At 27.4% G+C, this 22,248-nt stretch overlaps 3 protein-coding genes across 3 annotated transcripts; 2 read left to right on the forward strand and 1 right to left on the reverse strand.

Annotated features, from left to right (window-relative positions):
• Positions 1-1,806: 1,806 nt before the first annotated feature.
• On the forward strand, positions 1,807-3,976 carry BO72DRAFT_434081 (uncharacterized protein; the record flags this gene model as incomplete). The annotated part of the gene is made up of 3 exons (XM_040943225.1): positions 1,807-1,947; positions 1,998-2,238; positions 2,304-3,976. Exons 2-3 carry the CDS (start codon positions 2,037-2,039, stop codon positions 3,974-3,976), a joined length of 1,875 nt encoding a protein of 624 aa, XP_040798929.1. The 5' UTR covers positions 1,807-1,947; positions 1,998-2,036.
• Positions 3,977-4,180: 204 nt separating this feature from the next.
• Positions 4,181-7,401, reverse strand: BO72DRAFT_450199 (AMP deaminase). Its single transcript, XM_040945196.1, has 4 exons — positions 5,855-7,401; positions 4,677-5,797; positions 4,508-4,608; positions 4,181-4,451 (listed from the first exon to the last, which is right to left on the reverse strand). Exons 1-4 carry the CDS (start codon positions 7,286-7,288, stop codon positions 4,438-4,440), a joined length of 2,670 nt encoding a protein of 889 aa, XP_040798930.1. The 5' UTR covers positions 7,289-7,401; the 3' UTR covers positions 4,181-4,437.
• Positions 7,402-7,944: 543 nt separating this feature from the next.
• Positions 7,945-11,087, forward strand: BO72DRAFT_529723 (putative actin binding protein). Its single transcript, XM_040950254.1, has 5 exons — positions 7,945-8,029; positions 8,167-8,416; positions 8,475-8,662; positions 8,720-10,600; positions 10,730-11,087. The coding sequence occupies exons 2-5, from the start codon at positions 8,218-8,220 to the stop codon at positions 10,814-10,816; spliced, it is 2,355 nt and encodes a 784-aa protein (XP_040798931.1). The 5' UTR covers positions 7,945-8,029; positions 8,167-8,217; the 3' UTR covers positions 10,817-11,087.
• The last annotated feature ends 11,161 nt before the right edge of the window (positions 11,088-22,248 follow it).

Genomic DNA, 22,248 nt, shown 5'->3' on the forward strand with positions numbered 1-22,248 from the left:
TTAAATAAATCAAAATAAAAAATCTTTCAAGCTTGTAACTATTAGAGTTTTAGTTCTTTTAAATAAGATTTAATTAATTTTTACTTTTTTATATAAATTACATATAAAAATAAGACAAAAATATAATTAGAATAAAAAATTATAAAATTGAAAGAATCAAAAATTAAATAAATGAAAGATAAATAGAATAGTAAATTTAATATATAACTATATAATTAATAGAACTGGTTAAACTAATTTAAAAGAATAATGAAAAATGTTAGATTCTCTAAGTTAAATTCTTTATTTACTAATTTTCTGAATAGAAAACTTAAAATATTTAGTAAATATAGAAGTAAAAATATTAAAGTAGATTAAATAAAATAGACTAAAATAATACTTTTTATTTAAACAACTAAATTAAGACAGCTAGGACTTAGAGCTTCTATATCTAGGTAATCTTTTAGTCTGACAAAATTAAATATTTGGATCTAATTATTAAACTAGTTTAATATTTCAAAAATATCTACTAAATAATCAAGAATTTTTACTACTGTTATTTTAATAAATTATAATCTATATTTTAATAAAACTTGGCTTTAGAAAAAGAATATACTATTATAATATAAATTCAAAATATTTATTTAATCTATTTTATTTTTTATTCTAATGATCTTACTGTTTTTTTAACTATTTTATATATAATATATAGAACTTTTTGATTTTTTATTTATTTTTAAATTTATTTATAATTTTTAAGCTATATTTTATTTATAAATTTAAAAATAATCTAATCTAGTAGCTAGTAAAAAATCTAGAAAATTAGTTATAAAGAATTATCTAGTTAGAACTATTATTTCTATTATTCAGTCAGACTAAAAACCAGATACCAACCTGTTTCTTAAAAGATATAGTTGACATACACCACACACCAGCCTACTTCTTGACAACTAGGGCTTAGGGTTTTTATATCTAGGTGATCTACCAGTCTAATATATATTATATTTGATATTATTATAATAACTGTTAGATAAGATCTAACAATCTACTATTTTACTTAAAATGTTAATAAAAATATAAATTATATAAAGAATAATTAGAAAAAGCAGCTAAATTACTAAAATAAAAAAGATTAAACAGATTAAACAGATTGAACAGATAAAACAGATAAAACAAATAGAATAGGTAGAATAGGTGTATTAGATCTGCACTGTGAAATCTGCAGCACAGCAAATTAATAGAATTTAATATTTTTATATGATTTTAACTATTAGAAAGAGCCTGTTCTCTCGTTCTACTGAGTTTTTTAATAACCAAGATATTTTAGTACAGACATTAATGTCTGTATAGAGGCAGTTTTAAGGGTGTGGTGGTGGTTGATGGGGTCGCCGACTTGGTTACATGGCCGACTCGCTTATCAATTATGCTACTGATTGTGCTACTTCTTACAGTGGGCTACTTGTGCCAATTTACAATAACCCTAATTCTACTAATAATACCATATTAGCTTTTTAAAGCCTGCTTGGTCTCAGTAAAGTCATATAACTATAAGTTGTATTAGGATTATTAGGGCTATTAGAATCTTAGATTATTTTAAAGTAAAGATATTATTATATTAAGATTCTTTATCAAGAAATCTTATATACAAATTTTATATTAGATCATTTAGAAGAAAAAACAGTTTGTTAGACAGTAAGACTATGATACTATAGAAATACTATAGAAAATGGGGTTATTGCAAATTGGCACGAGTAGCTTGCCGTACTTGTGCTGTATCTATTATTTATCTGCCCCAATGCGCTACCTGAATATCTACCCAAGATGTGGGGAAGCAAGGCCATGGAGTGAACCTTTTCTTATATGTCCGCACACCTAGTATCTCCAACGCCCTGGATTATCTCATACTCAACTTCCATTAATTTCTCATCGACGGCAATATTATAGACTTGATTAAGCCTAACCACTAAAGTACTACTCCACGTTCGATATGTCCTTGACCACACTAATATGACTACGAGGTACCTCCTGCATTCGAAGGCATAAGGACCCATGATTCCATGACCTTCAACGATTCTACGCTATCTCGACCAGCGGTTTCCAACAACGCTGTGACCATGCCTCAGCAAACCTTGGCGTCTCAGAGAAAACCCAGGAAATTCCAACCCGAGCTTGTCGAAACCTCATCACGCAGCTCTAAGGAAGTTCGAACAAAAAGCCAAGCTACACAAGCCCAACTAGATGGCCGCAGGCGCTCAGATGGTCAGTACATGGAGCTGAATCCAGGGAGGACCCTATGGTACTCTATGATAACACAGAAGGACAAGATGCCGAACCCATTGATGCTATGCAAATGCCAAGGTGCGCAGGAATCGAACCAGAAGCGGATTCACACAAACCAAGCGAACAAAGATTAGAAGTTACGGCTAGGGTCGGCAGGCACTCCTCAATTGGGCCTACTGAAATAAAACCCAGTGAATTCGACGACGCGAAACATATAGGGCCTAGAAGATTCGCACCACAGCTCATGGAAACAGGCACACGCTCTTTCCGTCGAATGAAAACCTCTCATACAATCATTCAAGAAAGGAGCAACTCATTGGTACTGGGAGAGATTCCAACCCTTGTCACCGCGGTCGGCAATGATGCACATAATCACAGGCACGTGGCCCATGAATCTTGTTTCTCGTACATGAACTTGTGCCGGCGGCAACAGACGAGGAGGCACTCGTTCCGGATCCCTGACCTTCCTGCAATTCCTTCTAGTTGTAGCGAGACATCTGATACGTCTGATAATCCGTCGGCACCTGCATCGCCTGATAGAATGGAGAAAGACAACTCTGCCGATATTAAAACCCGAGGGAGCTCCGAGGACGAAAATACAGAATACCTTTCCGCCATCGCAGCTATCACAGTAGAGAAACAGCTTAAAGAACAAGCCCTAGCAGCTTTTCCAAACGAACAAGATCATCAGCCCGTCGATCACTTTGCTATTGATCGAGAAGAGGAAGAGTTCCTGAATAATGAACGTGCAAGCTCTCACGTGGGAATCCCACCTCAATACACCTATCGACGAACATCATCTGCCGATCTTTCATGGGAGCTAGACTACATGCGCAGACATAAAGAAGAAGCCGAGATGAGTGATCGTGCAATGGCTCGAACCAGAGGGTCACCATTCATATCACCGACTGATGTTACCTCGCTTGGATTCAGGAGGCCAGCGAGACACCATGATAATCGAGTTCGGGGTCGTGATCTTGAACCAACCAGGAGCAATGCTACCCCGCCGATGCTCGGAGAGGATCTTATCTTCCCCCAAAGCCTGTCTCCAGAGTCAACAGTATGCGAGGGTAGCAATATTCAACACAACGTCACACGCAATAGACTTTGTGTTTTTTCTGGACTTTGGTATGGAAGTCCTCATGCCAACAATAGGTCTAACAACGGCGGTCTTTGGGAAGGCACTTGCAAAACTTCAAGTCCGCAAGAAATACAATCACCGCGGTGTTCAATTGCAGACCCAACTGCACAGACATACACATCTTCCACCCTTCAGCCGACCGATGTAAATCGCCCAACGGAGAATAACCAGTTACTCCTGCCTACGCCCCACTATAAAATACAAGAAGACTTCCGTGATGAGTCTCTCGAAACGGAATTGCAAGACGGTTTGGTTACTCAGATATACAATTATCTTTCGCTTGGTTATCCCTGTGTTGCCCGATATTTTGACCACGAACTCAGCAGGATCTCTGGTATATCGGTGGCAGATTTGAGACAAGATGATCTGAACACAGATGCAAGGGGCCATGTCGGTGTTTCCGACAGTCCTTCGATAGGGGACGACATCTCAACACGTGCCTGCATGCGCTGGAAGGCTCTACAACTGTACATATTCGATTGGGCACGCGAGCGGCATCGTGTCGGATTTAAGGACATGGATGGAGAACATGGAGCATGGGGCGTATGTGAACGCAAAGGAAGTTGGGCTGTTTGAAGCAATGCAGCATCTTTATACTAGGGCCCGCTGACCCGGTACGCACGACACAGACCTGAGCCTTCCGCTTAGGTAACGGGACACGAACTGAGCTTAGGCTGATCTCCCGACTATGGTTGGTTGTGTGGCACCTTGTTCAGTTTGCGCCGCATTGAAGGGGTTCGTGACACGCATTTACTTAAAGCTTCATACACATGCAAAAGATGGGTAGAAGAAATTTTTTTTTATATTTTGAAGGTAGGGCCGGAGCTCTATTGGTGGTTCCCATGTAGCCTATCAGACCGTGCCTTGCATGAGCGAGGGCTTTGATGCGACACGTTCATGCAGAACTTATTTTCCGTCCGCGAATGGCCCCCGAACGTCTTTTTGGTTTGAAGTGGAAGTTTGTTGTCTGGAAAGCATGATTGCCGAGCCATGCGGTAGCGTAGAATGACCATTGTCGGCAACTTGCTTGTTGTTCTTCATTGGGCCGTGTCTATAAGGAGGTGTTAACATGCTACCATACTTTCGTTCGTTGAAAATATAATTTACCTTGTGCTGGACCAATGTCACTTTCAGTAAGTTTGACCGGAGGCACGAGGCTTGATCTAGGCGTTGCTTCATCGGCCAATCTGGCGCAATATCGATCGATTCTAGAAAGAGTCGGTGGAAATTCATGTATAGAAGATGGCGAGGAATGAGCCACAAGATTCAAACCTACAGTGCAAGTTCTCCAAGCAATGTTTCATGCCTAAATTGTTCCCGAATGTCAGGAACATTGCTCTTGGCGACATTGTTTCCCACGACCCCTGGCGCGTAGCAGTTGCTGCCGAGCCATCTCTTCTTCAAAGACAGTTCGAAACCACTTTGCTCGACGGAATTTTTCGCAAGCTCGCACATATCGACAGCACTGAATTTATATATCTGCGCGGCTACTGAGTATTCTTCGATCAGTGGTTCTTTGGTGAAAGCAAACTGCAAGGGGTCATCAGTAGACAAGGAGACATTGAGTCCCCTTTTGAAGAAATTGGCGCATGGATTCTTATCGTATGTGAGAAACAGTGCGTTGTTACTGAGAGGTGACATCGCGATCCCTATCTGATCAAGGTAGAAGAGATACTGAAGCAGAGGGACTTTCCTCAATAGTATTCCATGGCTAATACTATGGCAGCAGAGAAATCCGACAGCAAGATGATCCGGATCACCCGCTTCACCACAGTGTGGCCTTAACACGAATGTATTATAACCAAGCCGCTTGCGCCAAGTATTCAGAGACGCGATGTTGGCGAACATAAAGTAAATCCAGTAGCTGTATGGTGGATTCTGCTTCGTGTTCCACTCTCTCGGGATGGGATACTTTCGATATAGTCGTCGCTCGGCCTTACTTTCGTCATCGACACTATCGAATCCAACAACCCGCTGGAGGAAGATATGCAGTTTAGGGTGCGAAGCTGGGTCCTTGGTAACTTCGAATAGCGGCTTGAAGACATTCGTTATGACCTGCTCAAAATTTTGCATCATTCCACTTGATTTATAGACGTCGTAGAGACGAGGGACTTGTATTAGCCAGCGAACATTGGGGGAAAATAATTTGTTATCCACGACCCAAGCAGCGAGCTTGTCCCATTCTTCGATTGATCTCCCGTATATAGAGATGCGCCACTCCACCATCTGATACTTGCTTGATTCTAGATCGGAGATCACTTCTTTCGTTATTTCAGCTAAATAGCGTCCTTTGATGAAATTGTCCGTCTTCAAGAAGATTTCGCGTAAGCGAGATTCGCCCACAGGATTGTATTTGAGGTTGAATTTGTCGAACCGGTGGAATGAATCGGTATGTGCCTAATGGAGATGTTAGCGGTGGAGCAAAAATCATGGCAAAGTGAGTTTCCTACGTACGTGCATGTCCAGAGTGTCAATGCTGAGGTCATAAGCTGTGAGATTAATGCTTTCAAATACTTCCCTTAGTGTCAAATGCTTCCCGTCCCTGAACAATACAACCTCATCTGGGGACTTTTTCATCTTGCTCTTGATGAAACGAAGGAGATGCTTCTGATTCATGCATGCGGAGTGGTGCACATGTGTATCGACTTTTCGAACATTATAGAAATCCCTATGAGGCACTTTCTTGCTGTCGGCGATTTCTTGGTACTCATTTAGAAGTGTATACAGTTGAAACTTCCCTTCTAGGTAGGAGAGTCGTTTGAAAGCAAAGCTTTTCGCAGGTCCGTCCGTCGATATATCAGTGACTGCATCAAGGTCCATGTAGAAATCTCTTAAGGAAGGGATTTTGACCACTGGTCGTCGCGAATGCCGGGCAGAATCGCCCTCATAAACCTGATATACACTATTCTCGTCCAACTCGAAGACCCAGTCAGATTTTCCAGGAAGGGGCAGGCAGTCAGCCATATCAAAATCCTCGCCCACATCTTCACCCATCTTTCTTCTTTTGTGGTCAGCACGTGGCCGATCGTGAATCTTCCCAAGGTCCTTGTCATCATCCCAGGCCGGTTCTGGGGGTGGAGGGTAGATTTGCCAATCCGGGCCATCCTTTGGATTGTTTTCAGGCCCTTGCAACGATAGATGCATATATCTGGCCCTTCGATCAAGCAGGCTCTTGATTTTACGACAAATGACATCCAAATCTGAGGCTATCACATTGGCGCCTGGCGAAATATGCATGATGCCTTGGACTGCGCCGAGCCCATCTCCCGGATTTCCTAGACTGCTTGTTCCTGACAAGGTGTGCTGCTCGCTGAAAGACTGAAAAATAGAAGGTGCTTCGGAAGCTCTCTGCTTTTCTGAGTCCTCATTTTCTGGGCTACCGAAAGGTATTTCGGTAGTGTCTGTGTTTGAAGCTGTTTGCCGAACAATAGGCGATGGCTGTTTTGCTATCGCGGGAATCGTAGATTGCATGGCATCTCTGGGAATATTTGCCGTGTCAACAAGATCCCTTTGGGTCAGAGGAGTCGGTACACAGGTAGTAGTTGGTGCAGCTCCCTTGGAGAGTTGATCGCCGTCGCCAACGTTTCGAGTGGCGAGCTGATGGTGCTGGTAAAAAAGCTTGGCTTCAGTATGGCTCATGGACTTCTCGAAGGCGTAGTCATATGTTGGCGTCTTGAGTTGTATGTCCCTTGGAAGAACATCTTCGGGTGTTTGTGGTGCGGACTCTGTAAGGTCTGGATTATTTAACCCAGCATTGGCAGTAACATGGAGGGGAAAGCCAGAGCCTGTCCCAAGAACGTGAGACAAAGTCTCCTCGTTTGATGGACCTAGAGGTGCGTTGGCATTAGAAATGGGCCTGGCAGCTTTATCTGAACTTGGAGAAGTCATTCTCGATCTTGTAGCCCACTTTGTTGTTGTACACAGTTATGCTGCTACAATCTTATAGAACTGGCTGTAATCAAGTTGCCCGATTAGTGAAATACTCTCCAATTGGAATGGGCATCCAAGAACCAAAAATTTATAGCCAGCCCGAAAGTGCTCACCGCACCTGCTCAGTACGTAAATCAGTACCTAATTATTATTAAGCAGACACCCGTGGGATTAGCCGACAAGTAATCAGTAAGGTATGCCATTGTTATAGCTTTGGCACATACAAAGAAAACTACTCGGTATCAAGGCAGGTACTTGTAAACAGTGTCTTTGATACATATACTTGTTGTTGTTATTTTGCTATATGGTGTTTATCAGTCCAAGATTACCATGTAAGTGACCCTGTGAATAGGGAGCTCTTTTCTGATATACTGGTACAGAGGTTTCAACCAAAAGTCATATTTTAGTTCTAGACTGTACTTAGTATGACTTTAAAAGAAGACCCAATAAGAATAATAAATAAATAGTCTTATTCCTCCGCCTTTTCAATGTGCAACTTACCAATGGTGGTTAGTACCATCGTGGCGGGTGAGTGCGCACCGCCTCATTTAGGTTCTAAGTAGTCTAATAAAGGAGTAAGCTGTGACGTACTGCACCCACTTGCTGGTGGTTACCCCGTCTTCTGTACTAGCCCATGAAAACAATTAACACATATCCTCTAGGCAGAAACCCCAAACATCCGCAACACTAACATCAACAGTAAGTCAAGCCCTGCCTCATTTGCTCCTTCTATAAATAAAATAAGGAACAATCCCCTGAATCCCTTCTCCTACAAATCTGAACAATGACTTTCATCCAGTTCTGCCACTCAACCTCATCTAACAGCTTCACTCTAGTTTTCCTGTCACAATCTGTGCTCGTGCTCCAGATATTTGATCCCAGCAGATATGGCTACTCTTAACTTGTCCACCAACGGGCCTTCAATAGCAAAGAGCTACCAGGCCGTGGTCGACTCGGCTCTGCCCGGTTCGAACTCTCCTACTCACGGACAATGGGTTGTCTTCTCCGTTTCGACACCTCTTATCAATGCCTTCCAGCAAGACTCTGGCAATAAGGAAAGTGTCTTGAAGGTTCAAAATACCGGAGGTCTGTCAATTACCCCCTGGTCTTTCGAATTTAACTTCGTTAACCCTTGTTTTTAAAGCTGGCGAGCTGGTGGATCTGATTGAAGAGTTCTCTGAGGGCAAAATTCAGTTTGCTTTCGTAAAGATTCTCGATCCAAACTCGGGGCTCCCTAAGAATGTGCTTATTGCCTGGTGTGGGGAGGGCGTACCTGAGCGTACTAAGGGATATTTCACCAGTCATCTCGCCGCTGTTTCCAAATTCCTGCATGTCAGTTTGCGCTATGCCCGATATGCATACCCCGTGTCCCATTCTGATACATCATAGGGTTATCACGTGCAAATAACCGCTCGTTCTGATCAGGACCTGACCGCGGAGGGTATAATACAGAAAGTGGGGGATGCGTCCGGAGCGAAGTATACCCCTGGGCCAGATCGGCCTACATCTACTGCAAAGCCCCCGGTATCAACTAAACCTGTCTTTAACCCCACACGGACCGGTGGCACTGCTGCGAACAATCCAGCAGTTGTTGCATCACGAGTGGCTGCGACAATGAGTGGGGATGATGGCTGGGGTCCTGACGCGCCCCCAGTTACGAGGACTGGTCTTCAAAAAGTCCAGTCAGCTTACAGGCCCACCAAGGTGAACATTCAAGAGCTCAAAGCCGGTGGGCAGTCTGATTCTGGCTTCGCGGTTTCCCGAGACACCGAGGACCGTGACGAAATTGTCAAAGGGGGCTACAAGCCTATCGGGAAGGTCGACATTGCTGCCATAAGAAGACAAGCACGTGAAGCAGGCAATCTGGCTGACGATCGTCCTGAGCCTGTGAAAGGGGCATATCAGCCAGTTGGGAAGGTCGATATCGCTGCTATCCGGGCTAAAGCACAGGGTGGGATCACTGATCCAGTCAACGAGCCAACCTCTGTCGAGCCAAGGCCTTTACCGAAAATGACTGGGTCCTTTAAGCCGTCCAATGCATCTCCTGTTGCAAGCCAATATGAACGTCTGACAAGCTTACCAAAACCGAAAGTTGCAAAGAATATCGCTTCAAATGCCACATTCGTCGGAACGAAGCCCCCCTTGCCTACCCAAACATCTCAGGCTACGGCACCGTTAGTGGGCAGTGCGAGTCGTACATTTGCGGATGAAGGGGGAAAGACGCCCGCACAGCTCTGGTCAGAGCGCAAGGCTAGGGAACGTGGTTCAGCTTTTCACTCAACGCCATCCGACTCACCCGATGCGGAGATAAATACACCAATCCACACTGATGTTGAGTCACTGCAGGGCAACTCCTCCAAGCACCCGGTACATGTTGCCCAATCTCGCGATATACCACAATCTTCCGAACTTCCTCTACGTACAGAGAAATCAGATCCTGGCTTAGACACGCAGTCTGTACAGGAAAGCACAGATGTTGATCCTGGCCACATAAGTCACGACAAGTATGAGAGCTTGAAACATGAGAAGGAATTGGGTCCGGCGACTAGCCGCGCCATGCCTGTGCCAGAACTTCCGACAACTATACCGGCGACTGATTCAGAAGGATCTCATCAGCCTGAAGGCTTTGATTCGCTTCCTACGCCTCCCCAGCAGCCTCGGTCTCCTACTCCTCCTACACCTTCAATGACAGAGCGTGAACTTTCACCCATACGTGTGGCTGCTCCTGTTGGTAAGGGACTGACGGATGTTCAGAGTGAACAGCAGTCACCGCCTCCTGCACTACCTACTGAAAGCTTGCAGCAGGCGTTGCCAAAGGAAGATGACTTGGAAGATGACGCGCACGATATTGGGCGTGCAACAGCTGAAGCTACTGTAAATGAGGACGTTCAGCATACGTCTATCCAGGCGGTAGTGCTTTATGACTACGAGAAAGCAGAGGACAATGAGGTTGAACTTAAGGAAGGCGAGTTCGTGAGCAACGTCGAAATGGTCGACAAGGATTGGTGGCTGGGGTCCAATGTCCAAGGTGACAGAGGTCTGTTTCCCAGCAACTATGTAGAGATTGTCACAAACCCTTCGCAGAGCCACGATTTGGCGGATAGGCAAACTCCTCTGGTCGATGAAAGAGCTCCGTCCTTGTCCAATGTTGAAGCTGCACCATCTACCATCGCCCCTGAACCAGAACCTATTGCAGTCGCATTATACGACTATGAGGCCGCGGAGGACAATGAACTGAGCTTCCCTGAGGGCGCTGAGATAACACATATTGTAAGTCTGGGCACTCGTTTCTAGATCGCGCCGACCACTTTTCGCAGAATAATTTTCACCGAACTTGCGAATTTAATGTCTGGTTCGTCTATTGGGTGTTCATAGCTGACTTGAAGGTGTCTCCTCTAGGAGTTTCCGGATGATGACTGGTGGTTCGGCCACTATGATGGCAAAACGGGGCTATTTCCTGCTAACTATGTGCAACTTGGAAATTGATAGATGGCACCTCTTGTGTGTGCGCACTGACTCTCATCTGGCCCCAAGTAAAGATGCAGTGGCTGTCTGTATGTTTGTCGCCCTCCTCCCATATAAGATTAATCAGATATACCTGAAGAAGCACTTACATACAGCAACTGTTTATCTCTGCATCTGGGTAGATTCATTTCTTAATTTATATTCTTATTCTTGTACTTGCTCCTATTGTGGTTTGCATGGTCTGTATACTACCGATAGAGTACTAAATATTATAACACATATTTCAACTTCCTGAAATTACATTAACAGTATATAAGGAATATTTATCAGCCCTTTAATCTTATATTTGCTTGGTGATCCCTTCCATGTGTAAGCAATGAGGATTTGTACTGTTTTTTTTTATAAAAATGTGTATTATATTTAAATTAGGATTTTATTAAAAATTCACTAGTTATTTAATATTATATAAACTTTAAAATTTTATAATAAATAAAACTTTTAAATGTTTTTTATCTTCAATAATAGATTACTAAAATTATATCTACCAGACTAATATTAAATAATAAAATTATAATAATTAAAATACATATATTATTAAATATAATAATAATTTAGCTTCGGCTGTTTTATAAAAATTTAAAAGTTTTATTTAATATAAAAATTTTAATAATATATAATAGTCTTTTAAAATATTAATACTAATATTTATATAAATAAATAATAATAAAAAGCTTTTAATCTAGAATTAAATAAAAAGTTTTAATATTATTAAATTTTTTTAATTAGAAAATAATAAAATAATATATTTTATAATTATCTAGCTAAAATAATATTTTTATTATATTTTATTAAAAAATATTTATTTCTATGCGGATTTTTATTAAAAATTAAAATATCGAAATAAAAATATAGTTTTAAAAATTATGAAAAAAATTATTAGAATATTATTATTTTTTATTTAATTAATATTACTTTTTTAAAATTTTTTTTATTTGAAATATTTTTCCAAAAAAGTTAGTAATAATATAATTAAAAAATAATTTTTAAGAAGATATTAATAAAAATTATAAAACTATAAGAATATTTAAATTTTATAATATATAGTTAATATTGGTTATAAAAAATATTGAATATGTATTAAAATTTTATTAATATACTATATAAAAATGTAATATATTTTAAAAAATTTAATATAATTTTAATAAAAAATATATTTTAATAATTCAAAATAAAAATCTGTTTTTTATAAATATTCTAATACTCAAACAAATAAAAAATATAAAAATATAATTCTTTAAAAAAAATAAGAATATCATTTAAATAAGTAATATAAAAAATATCTGATCTTTTATGAAACATTAAATAAATATAATTTTAAAATATAACCAAAGTATTAGTTAATTTAAAACATATTATTAAAAATTTAAAATATTTATAATAAATTTAAAAAGCTGTTGTTTATTTATTTTTCTATTTAATATAAATTTAATAATATATATTTTAAATATCTAGTTTTAAAAAATATTTATTTTTTATAATTTTATTTCGAATTTTTAAAAATAAAAATAAAAAATAATAATTTTTAATAAAATTTTATTAAGTCTTTTCTAATCTATATATTATTAAAAGTCTTTATCTTTTTATTATAAAAAAATAAAGATTTTTATGGGATTTTTAAAAAACTAAACTTATTTTAATTAAATATTTCTATTAATATAATAATAAAGAGAACTCAATTTAAAATAAAAAATAAATAAATCTATATAATAAAAATTTATTATTTGTTAGATTAATAGTTTAGTCTGAGAATCTATAAAAAATATTAAAAATAACTAGAAAAAAATATATTTATAAAATTACAAAGTTTAAAAAATAATATAATTTTATTAAATTTAATTTATAAATAATTTAAAAAAACTTTATTTTTTAAAAACTAGATATTTTTTAAAAATTTAATTATAATATAAATATAAATAAGTTTTGAATAAATATTTATAAATTTATAAAATAAAACTTTTAATATTTAAATTTTTTATTACTATTATTAATTTTATATGAATAAATAAATATATAAATTTTTTAAAATAATTATTAAAAGAAAAATAAAGTTTTTTAGAAAATCTAAATTATAATTAATAATTATATAATTTTTGAAAATAATTATATATTTTTCTTAAATTAATAATAATAATAAAGATTCTTCATATACTATGAATATTTATAATAAAATAATTAATTATAATAATCAATAAGATCATAAGATACATTATATTTAAATAAAATTATTAAATAAATTAATTTTAGTATATAAATCTAAATTTATATAAAATTTAAAAATATTTCTAAAATAAATAAATATATTAAAATAAATAATAGTTTTTATTTTAGACTAGTTTATTAAAAATATTAAGATTTTTAACTATTATTATTTTTATTAGTTTTAGTTTAATTTTCTTATTTTTATAAAAATATTAGTTAGCTAAATAATATTCATTATTATATTTATAATAATAAAAAGTTTTTTATTTTAAAAAATTTTAATAAAAAAAACTTATTATTGAATTATAAAAATCTAGATTTTTAAAATTTTTATTTAAATAGTTTTTTTATATTTTAAATCTTATTTTTTTAATTTAATATATTCTAATAATAGATAATAATAAATACTATTTTTTTTTAAAATCTAATAGTTATAATATATATTTATAAATATATTAATTAAATTTTAATACTAGTTTTTAAAAAAATTAATATATATTTATTATCTTATTTAGCTTTAAAATAATATTTTAAAATATCTAAATAAAAATAAAACTTTTTTAGATTTTAATTATTTTATTAATAGATTTATTAAGCTGCTTTATAATATTAGATTATAAAATAATTATATTTTAAATAAAAAAAATTTATTAAACAAAATAATTCTATAATTTTTTATATTCTAGTGGTTTTTAGAAATTTTTTATTAATATAATAATACTATTTTTGCTGAAAAATAAAACCTAAATAACTAATTATAATTAGAATTTTTTGAATTTTTATATAATATTTTTAAGAAGTTTTTTTAAAAATATAATAAATTATATATCTACTTTATTTTCTATTATAAATTAAACTAAAAAAATAAGGATTTTTTAAATTTAATTTCTTTTTTTATCTTCAAAAAATAAAGTTAAACTAATATAATATTATCATAATTTTATTAAAAATTGAATATTTTTATATTCTATTTATAATATTTAAATCTATTTTTTTTAATTATTTTAACTATTTTAATTAACAAATAATAGTTTATATTTCTTAAATATCTATTTAGATTAAATAATATAATTTAGAAATAAAATATTTTAAAATAATTTTAATAAAAATTTATTACCTAATATATTACTTTTTTTAAGTTATTAAAAGTAAAAAAAATTAGAAATTATTAAAATTATTTAATATAGTAGATATACTGGTTAACCAAGATAAGTAAAATAGTTAAAAATAATTTTTTATTAATTTTAAAAATAATTTTTAAAAAATCTTTTTTAAACGATTTTAGAATAATATATTATATAAAAAATAAATAATATAATAATATAAATATCTAAATTAAAAATTTAATAAATCTATATTAACCCTGGAGTAGACTACTATAATAGTAAATATAAACTATTATAACAGTAGGTATTATATAATATTATAATATTATTTATAAAGATTTAATATAATATTATTAATTTTAATAATATAAAAAAACTTAAATGAATTAAAAAATATTTTAATATTATTTTTAATATATAGTTTTCAAAAAATTTTAAACTATTATATTACTACAGTATAATAACTATAAAAATATTAATACATATATTATAAAAATATCTAATATATTAAATAAGTTTTAATATAATTTTATTAATGATATCAAATTTAGTAATAATATTTATATTTAGTTTTTTTTTATAATTTTAATAGATAATAGTTAATTTTTTAATTTTTGATCTTAACTCTCAATATAAGAAAGAAAATATGATTTAAAACTAAATTATTTAGATCTTAATAATAAAAAAATATAAGTCTAGTTTAATTTTAATAATTCTAATTTTATAAAAATATTTAAATACTAAGAATTAAATAATTTCAAGTCTATAAACAAACAGAATAAAAATAATTAATTTAAAAATTATAATTTTAGGAAAGTTTTATAGAAAATTTATAAAAATTAGGTTTTTTATTATTATGAAAAACTTAAATATAAAAAGTCTAGCTACTAGAAACTATACTTAAAATTATAACTATTTAAAATTTTAAAAAATATTTATATAAATATTACTTAAAGTAAGCAGACTTTTATTTTATTAATATTTTTAATAATAAGATTTTATAAAAGATAAAAGTCTTTTAGTATTACTAATGATAATATTATTATAATCTATATTAAATATATAAATAATTAGATTATTGATTTTAAATTAACTAAATATTTTATTAAACATAAAAATAGTTTTATATATAAAATTATAAAATTATATAAATAAAAATTAAGACTGTTCTAAATAAGATTATATATTTAAATAATACTAATAATATAAAGTTAAAGTAAATATATAACTTTAAAAAATTTTAAATAATCAAATTAAATAATATAATTTAATTTTAAATATTAAGATTAATTTACTTAGTACTATATATCTTATAAAATTTAGTATTGTTATCTTTTTATATTGATAAAATAGTAATTACTAAAGCTAAAAACAAAAAAATTATTAATTAAAAAATATTATTGAAAATTAATATATTTTATATTTTACTCATAAAACTATTAATATAAAAGTTACTATTAATAATATTACTAACCTTTTTGTTTAACAAATTATAATGAAATATATTATCAGATCTTTACTTAATTTATTATTGATTAAACACAATAATCAAATTATAAAATATTATTTTTATAATATTAGTACATAGTACTAGAAATGTATTTTTAATATGAATAAAATCTATATTAATTTATTTATTGAATATTAGTATTTTACTTATTATTTTCTTACTAATTATATCAGACTATTAAAAATAATAAATAATGTAAATATAAAAAATCTTACTATTCCAAAATATATATACCGAATATATTAGTTAGCTAATATTTTAATTTATTAAAACTATATATAAATAATTTTTTATAATAATATAGTTAGTATATATTTTTTAATATTAATAATATTTATATTAATATATTTTTAAGTAAGTAGTCTAATACTTACTTAATATCAAATATTCTTTATTAATATAGTTAATAGTGAAATCAATATTAAACTTTTAGAAATATAAAAAAAATGTTTAAATTAAAGCTGTTTATTAAAAAATTAGATTATATATTATTTGAAATTAAATCTTTCTATTCCGACAATATATCTAAATTTGAAAATAAGAATTTTACTATCTAAATATATTATAGAAATATTAAATAAAAGTTTATAATTTTATATAATTATAATTGAAATATGATAAAATTTATTAATTCTATTATTTTAATTTATATATCTATATAGTTTTTTAAGACTAAAATCTTAAAAATCTATAAAAATAATTATGAAAAGAATTATATTTTTAAAAGGTTATTATTAATTTATAATAAAATAATAATTCTATAAAAATATATAATAAAATATATTTAAATTTATCGACTTTATAAGATTTTAATTACCACAATATTATAATAAATCTTTAAGAAAAATCTAAAATAGAAATAAGATTTTAAAAATCTAGCTATACAGCTAAACTATTTGATTCTTTTAAATATATTAATTTAATATAATAATACAGAATTTTAAATATTAAAAATAATAAAATTATTATTATTTAAAATATTTATTTTAATAAAAAAACTAATCTAAAAATATATAGATTTTTAAATAATAATTATAATTATTATTATGTACCGGCTTTAGTAATTCTACTAATTCAAAATTTATATAAATATATTTTAGATAATAATTCTAATAAGAAAACTAATAATAAAAAAATAATTTTAAAATAGTTTTATATATCGGCAATACCGAAAAATTGATACTAACTAATAAATAATACCAGTTCAATAATATGTTTTATTTATTTTAATAATTCCGGCTCTAAATATAATAATAAATTATTTTTTTTGTAAAAAATCTCTTTAAGTCGAAAAAATTTAAAGTTTATGTTTTATTGAACAAGATCTTATAATTAAAATAATTAAAAAAATAATAATTAAAAATATATTATTAAATTAATAATATATAAATAAATTGTAAGATTACTAGAGACATCTTACTAGCTTATTATAATAATTAAAAAATTTAATATTCTAAAAATAAAAAATATAAAAATTAGTAAAATTGTCTACTGGACAAAAAAACTATATTAAATTAAGAAATATTTAAAGTTAAACTTAATATAAATAATAAAATCTATAAATTAAAAATCTGTTATAATATTTATAGTTTTTTTATAAATCTATAAATTAATTATAATCTTATATTTATTTTAACTATAAAAATAGTAATAATAAGAATATTTATTATTATAATAATAATATTTAGTTATATCTATAAATAAAATAATATTAAGTAATTTCTTTTTATAAAAATTTTTAAAATAATAAAAAAATCTATATAATTTAATTAACTAGATTAAAAATTAATAATGTTAAAGTCTATTAATTATTTTTATTTATTTATAGATTAAAATAATCTATTAAAAATTAATATTATAAGTTTCTAACTAGTACTACTAATATTAAAATAATAATATTTTAAACCAATAAATATCTTTTTATTAAAAAATATAAAGAATTAATAATTCTATATATTGATAATATTTACATTCTAATTTTTATAAAAGGTCTTATTAATAATATATTCTAAGATTTTTTGGAAAAATTTATAATTACCGATTTTAATAATATTTTATAATATTTTAATATAAAAGTAAGTATATTAATAGGACTTTACACCTCTTTTAAAATATTTTTATTCAATATATTATTAAAACTATAAATCCGGTAAGTAAAAAAATCTATTAAATATTACTAAACAAGAATATTAAACTTATTAAAAGCTAGAATAAATATCTAAGAAGAATATTAAGAACTAGTAAATAAATATTAAAAATATAATATATTCAATAATATAAATTTATTATAATATTATATTTATTATTCAAAAACTCTTATAATATGCGAGTAACCTGGCTCAATAATCTATAAATAAATTTTTTTATTATACTAATATATATTCAAGAAATTAATAAATATAGCTTTTAGTACAGAATCTATAAAATAAATATTAATCCGGCTAAATTAATTAATATTATAAATATTTTATTTAAATTATTCAAACTAGTAAAAAACTTATATAATAATAATATTATAAAAATATTGTATAAATAGTTAATACTTATCTTAATAGTATTTAAATTTAGAAAATCCTAAATTAAATATAATTAAACCTTTTTATAAAAAAATATTAAATTGATTTTTATATAATATTAAGTAAGTGTATAACTTTAGCTAATATGAAATTAATTAATTAAACTATAATTTCTATAATAAACTATTTAAAAACTGCTAGTATTATAGTTATAGAAAATAAAAAAAAAATAAAAAGATTTATAAATATATATAAAATTTAAAAAAAATCAATTAAAATTTTGTAAAATCAAGATTATAAAATCAAGATAAAAAAGGTTAGCTTTTTAAAAACTAAGAAATTATTTATAATAAACTATTATATTTTAAAAATAAACTTTATATATTAAAAACAGAAGATCTACATAAAGAACTATTATAATAATATTATAATAATAATTTATTAATAGAATATTTTAGTAAAAATAAATTTTAATAATTTTCTATAGAAAGTTTTATTAGATTAATTTTTAAAATAATATAAAAAATTGTATAGTGTGTTATTTAATCTATTAGTATCAGACTATATTAAAATATTATTTTTATAAAAAGTTAGAAAATCTACTAATTTTATCATATTTATAAAATAAAATTATTATAAGTTTTATTATAGAATCATAAGAATTATATTATTAAGATTAATAAATAGATTCTATTCTTATAATTATAAACTATTTGGTAAAAATAAACTATTTTTTATTATATTTTACATAATTTATATAAAAAATTAGTTAAGCTTTTTTATTATAAAATTAAATTAAGATATAACCTATCTAATAATATTATTATAAATAAAAACTTTTTATTTATTGATTAATTTCTTCTTATTTTTATTATTAAACCAAAACCAAAAAATAATTATAAATAATATTTTATTTATAATCTAATAACTAAATAAAAAAAACTAATTAAATAACTAAATATTATTTATAATACTTTATTATCAAATATTAAAACTACTAAATGAATCTGGTTAATAAAATAAAGTTTATATATAATAATTATTTAAATATTTTTATAGAAAATATTTTTTTAAAATATTAATAAAATATTTTTCATGTTTAGGCTTTAGATCGAGGATAATTTGATAAAGATAAAAATATTATTAACTTTAGAAAAACTAGAAAAATTATATATTATATAAAAACCTATAAGAAACCTGGTAAAAAAGAAATAAAAACTATTTAATTTATTACAATTAATATTATAATATTCTATTATTTAAGACAAAAACAAAATAGTTTATATTTTTAAATAAAAAAATTTAATTAAGCTGTTTACTATAAATAATAAATTAAAAAAAAAAACTATTTGAAAATTAGTTTTAAAGTTTATAAAACTTTTTAAAATTTTAAAAATAATAAAAAATAAATATTTTGTTTATATTCTTTGGAATAATATATATAATTATATAATTTATTTTATACTTTATAATTAAAATTTTAAAGAATTAAAAAAATATTAATCAAAAGTACTGCCGATGCTAGGTCTATATAATAATAAAAAGTAAAAAATAAAATAGATATTAGATAGTTTATATTAGTTTAAAAAATAGACTCTAGTATTATAAGATTTAAAACTAATACATAAATAAAGTAATAATAAAATATTTGTAATATAGATATATATATAATAGTTATTAAAATTATAATAAAATTAATATAATAAAATTATATAATATATTAATATTATTCATATTTAAAAATCTAAACTTAATAATTATAAATTATTAGACCCGGATTATATTTAACAAAATAAAAATTACTAGTATTATGTTAGATATTATACATTTAATTTTAGAAATTAATAACTTAAGTAATTTCTAATATTTTGAGGGGGTTTTAAATATTTAGAAAGTTAACTATTTCTTAGATTTTTAGACTTATTTTTAGAATTTTCGGTATGTAATAAAAAAAGTTATTTCGGAAAGATTTTTTTAGAATTAGATAGCAGGCTAATTTCTCAGCTATTTTTTTATAAATTAAAAGATTCATAGATATGAATTAAACTTATATAAAAAGATACTTCCGGGCTTTATAGTTCTGTTTAATATTTTTTAAATTAATTTTTCCTATATTTTTGTATTAAAATATACAAATTTATTATATTTTTATAATTATTTACATAAATTATCTGTCTAATATTTTCTTAGATTATCATTATTTTATATCATATTTTCAATATCTATAGCTCCTATAATTTTTATAATTTTTATAGTTTTTGTAGTTTCATAGTTTGTTCAACGTTTGTAATTTTTATAGCTTTTTTACTAAATATTTATTTTTTATGTTTCTATTTTAAGCTGTATAACTCTATTACAGCTTATTTTTTTCATTGGTTTAATACTAGGACTATTGAATTATAATATTCTTTATAGAAAAAATATTATTCTTTTAATATATTTATAGCTATAGTTTCAGACTAGCTGTACAAATATAATAACTTTAATATTTTTATTGAAAAACTTTCTTATTTAAGAAATATATTACTATAATTCTAATATAAATAAATAGTTTTGTATATAATCTTTATTAATCATTAAAAAAGATTTTATTAGTTTTAAGAATTTATATACTACAAATAATTAATTATATTCTATTTTTCAAATTATATATTAGATTTTAAGATTATTAAATAATAATAAAAAATAGGTTTTTACATTGAATAAGACTAAACTTTTGTAACTAGTTTTATTTTAGGATTTTTATTTATTATAGTCCTATTATAGAATTTTTGAAATAATTTATTAATTTTATAAAATCAATATAAAATTTTTTTAATTAATAATCTGTTATATATTATTATCTAAATAACTATTTCTTAATATATTATATTATAAATTTAACTATATTTTATTTTTTTATTATACAGTTTTTATATACTAATAGCTATATTTTAATGAATTATAATTTTTTATTATTAGTCGGCTAAAAAATTAAAATATATATCATTAATATAGTATCAATAAAAATTAATTAGCCAGCTAACTTTCAATAAATTATTATTAGATTAAAAAAAATTAAATAAGATTTAATAGAACATTTATATAGCTGTTTATAATTTTATAAGTATGGCAGTGAACGATAAACGTGGATATGATGAAGATTAATATGATTAATTGTTCCAGAAGACAAGAAGAAAGAAAGTTGAGAAAACCGAAAAATTTCCGAAGATAATATAAAAGATAAAAGCTAAATATACAGCAGAATTAATAATCATAAAATATACCACAGATCCTACTATTTTAAGAATAACGCCCACATCGAGAATTATATATATAGCAACATTAAAAAGTCAATAAATAGAAATAAATAAAAAAATAAACAGTTAAAAAATATAATACTAAAATATATAATATAATAGACAGGATTATAAAAGATAATAATAACAAATATTAAAAAAATAAGAAAAAAATAGAAAGATAAAAAAGTAAAAAATAAAAAAATAAAAGATAGTAAATCTTTATTTAATATAAATACTAGACAGATTAATATATTTAATATAATAAGATATATTAATATACTATTTATAATTATAAACTAATTTATCTGTAGTAATATTCTTTTTATAAATCTACTTATTAAATTAAAAGCTATATTCTTTTTAATATATAAGATATTATATTATAAAAGTACAGTAGCAGCTATATAAAATAATATATTTATTAAGAATTATAGTAATTTTCTAATAATCTAACTGTTCCAAAAAGTAATTATTTATAATATTTAAAAAATATAAATTAAAATAATTAAATAAATTTTTACTAGAAAATACAGGCTCGAAGTAAATAATTAAAATAACAGAATATATATATTAAAAGTTGAAAAGATTAAATTTATATATATAATAATTAATAGAAGTAATAATATAAAATAAACCGGTATACTATTATAATAATTTAAATTTAATACTAACTTTATAAATAATAAAAATATTATAGTTTTTATAGAAATATAAATATATATAATTATCCGGCTTAAATTTAAGAAATTTATAATAGAAGTTATAAATTTTTTTATATAAA

The sequence above is a fragment of the Aspergillus fijiensis genome (assembly GCF_003184825.1).
Source record: "Aspergillus fijiensis CBS 313.89 unplaced genomic scaffold BO72scaffold_43, whole genome shotgun sequence".
In the NCBI taxonomy this organism is placed as follows: domain Eukaryota; kingdom Fungi; phylum Ascomycota; class Eurotiomycetes; order Eurotiales; family Aspergillaceae; genus Aspergillus; species Aspergillus fijiensis.

Excerpts from the sequence above, each read along its gene's own strand:
- BO72DRAFT_529723 (XM_040950254.1), top strand. The coding sequence starts at position 8,218 with ATGGCTACTCTTAACTTGTCCACCAACGGGCCTTCAATAGCAAAGAGC. Across the intron at positions 8,417-8,474 it reads GAAGGTTCAAAATACCGGAG|CTGGCGAGCTGGTGGATCTG; the intron begins GTCTGTCAATTA and ends TTGTTTTTAAAG. Across the intron at positions 10,601-10,729 it reads GCGCTGAGATAACACATATT|GAGTTTCCGGATGATGACTG; the intron begins GTAAGTCTGGGC and ends TGTCTCCTCTAG.
- BO72DRAFT_450199 (XM_040945196.1), bottom strand. The coding sequence starts at position 7,288 with ATGACTTCTCCAAGTTCAGATAAAGCTGCCAGGCCCATTTCTAATGCC. Across the intron at positions 5,798-5,854 it reads TTGACACTCTGGACATGCAC|GCACATACCGATTCATTCCA; the intron begins GTACGTAGGAAA and ends CATCTCCATTAG. Across the intron at positions 4,609-4,676 it reads TTGCTTGGAGAACTTGCACT|AATCGATCGATATTGCGCCA; the intron begins GTAGGTTTGAAT and ends GACTCTTTCTAG.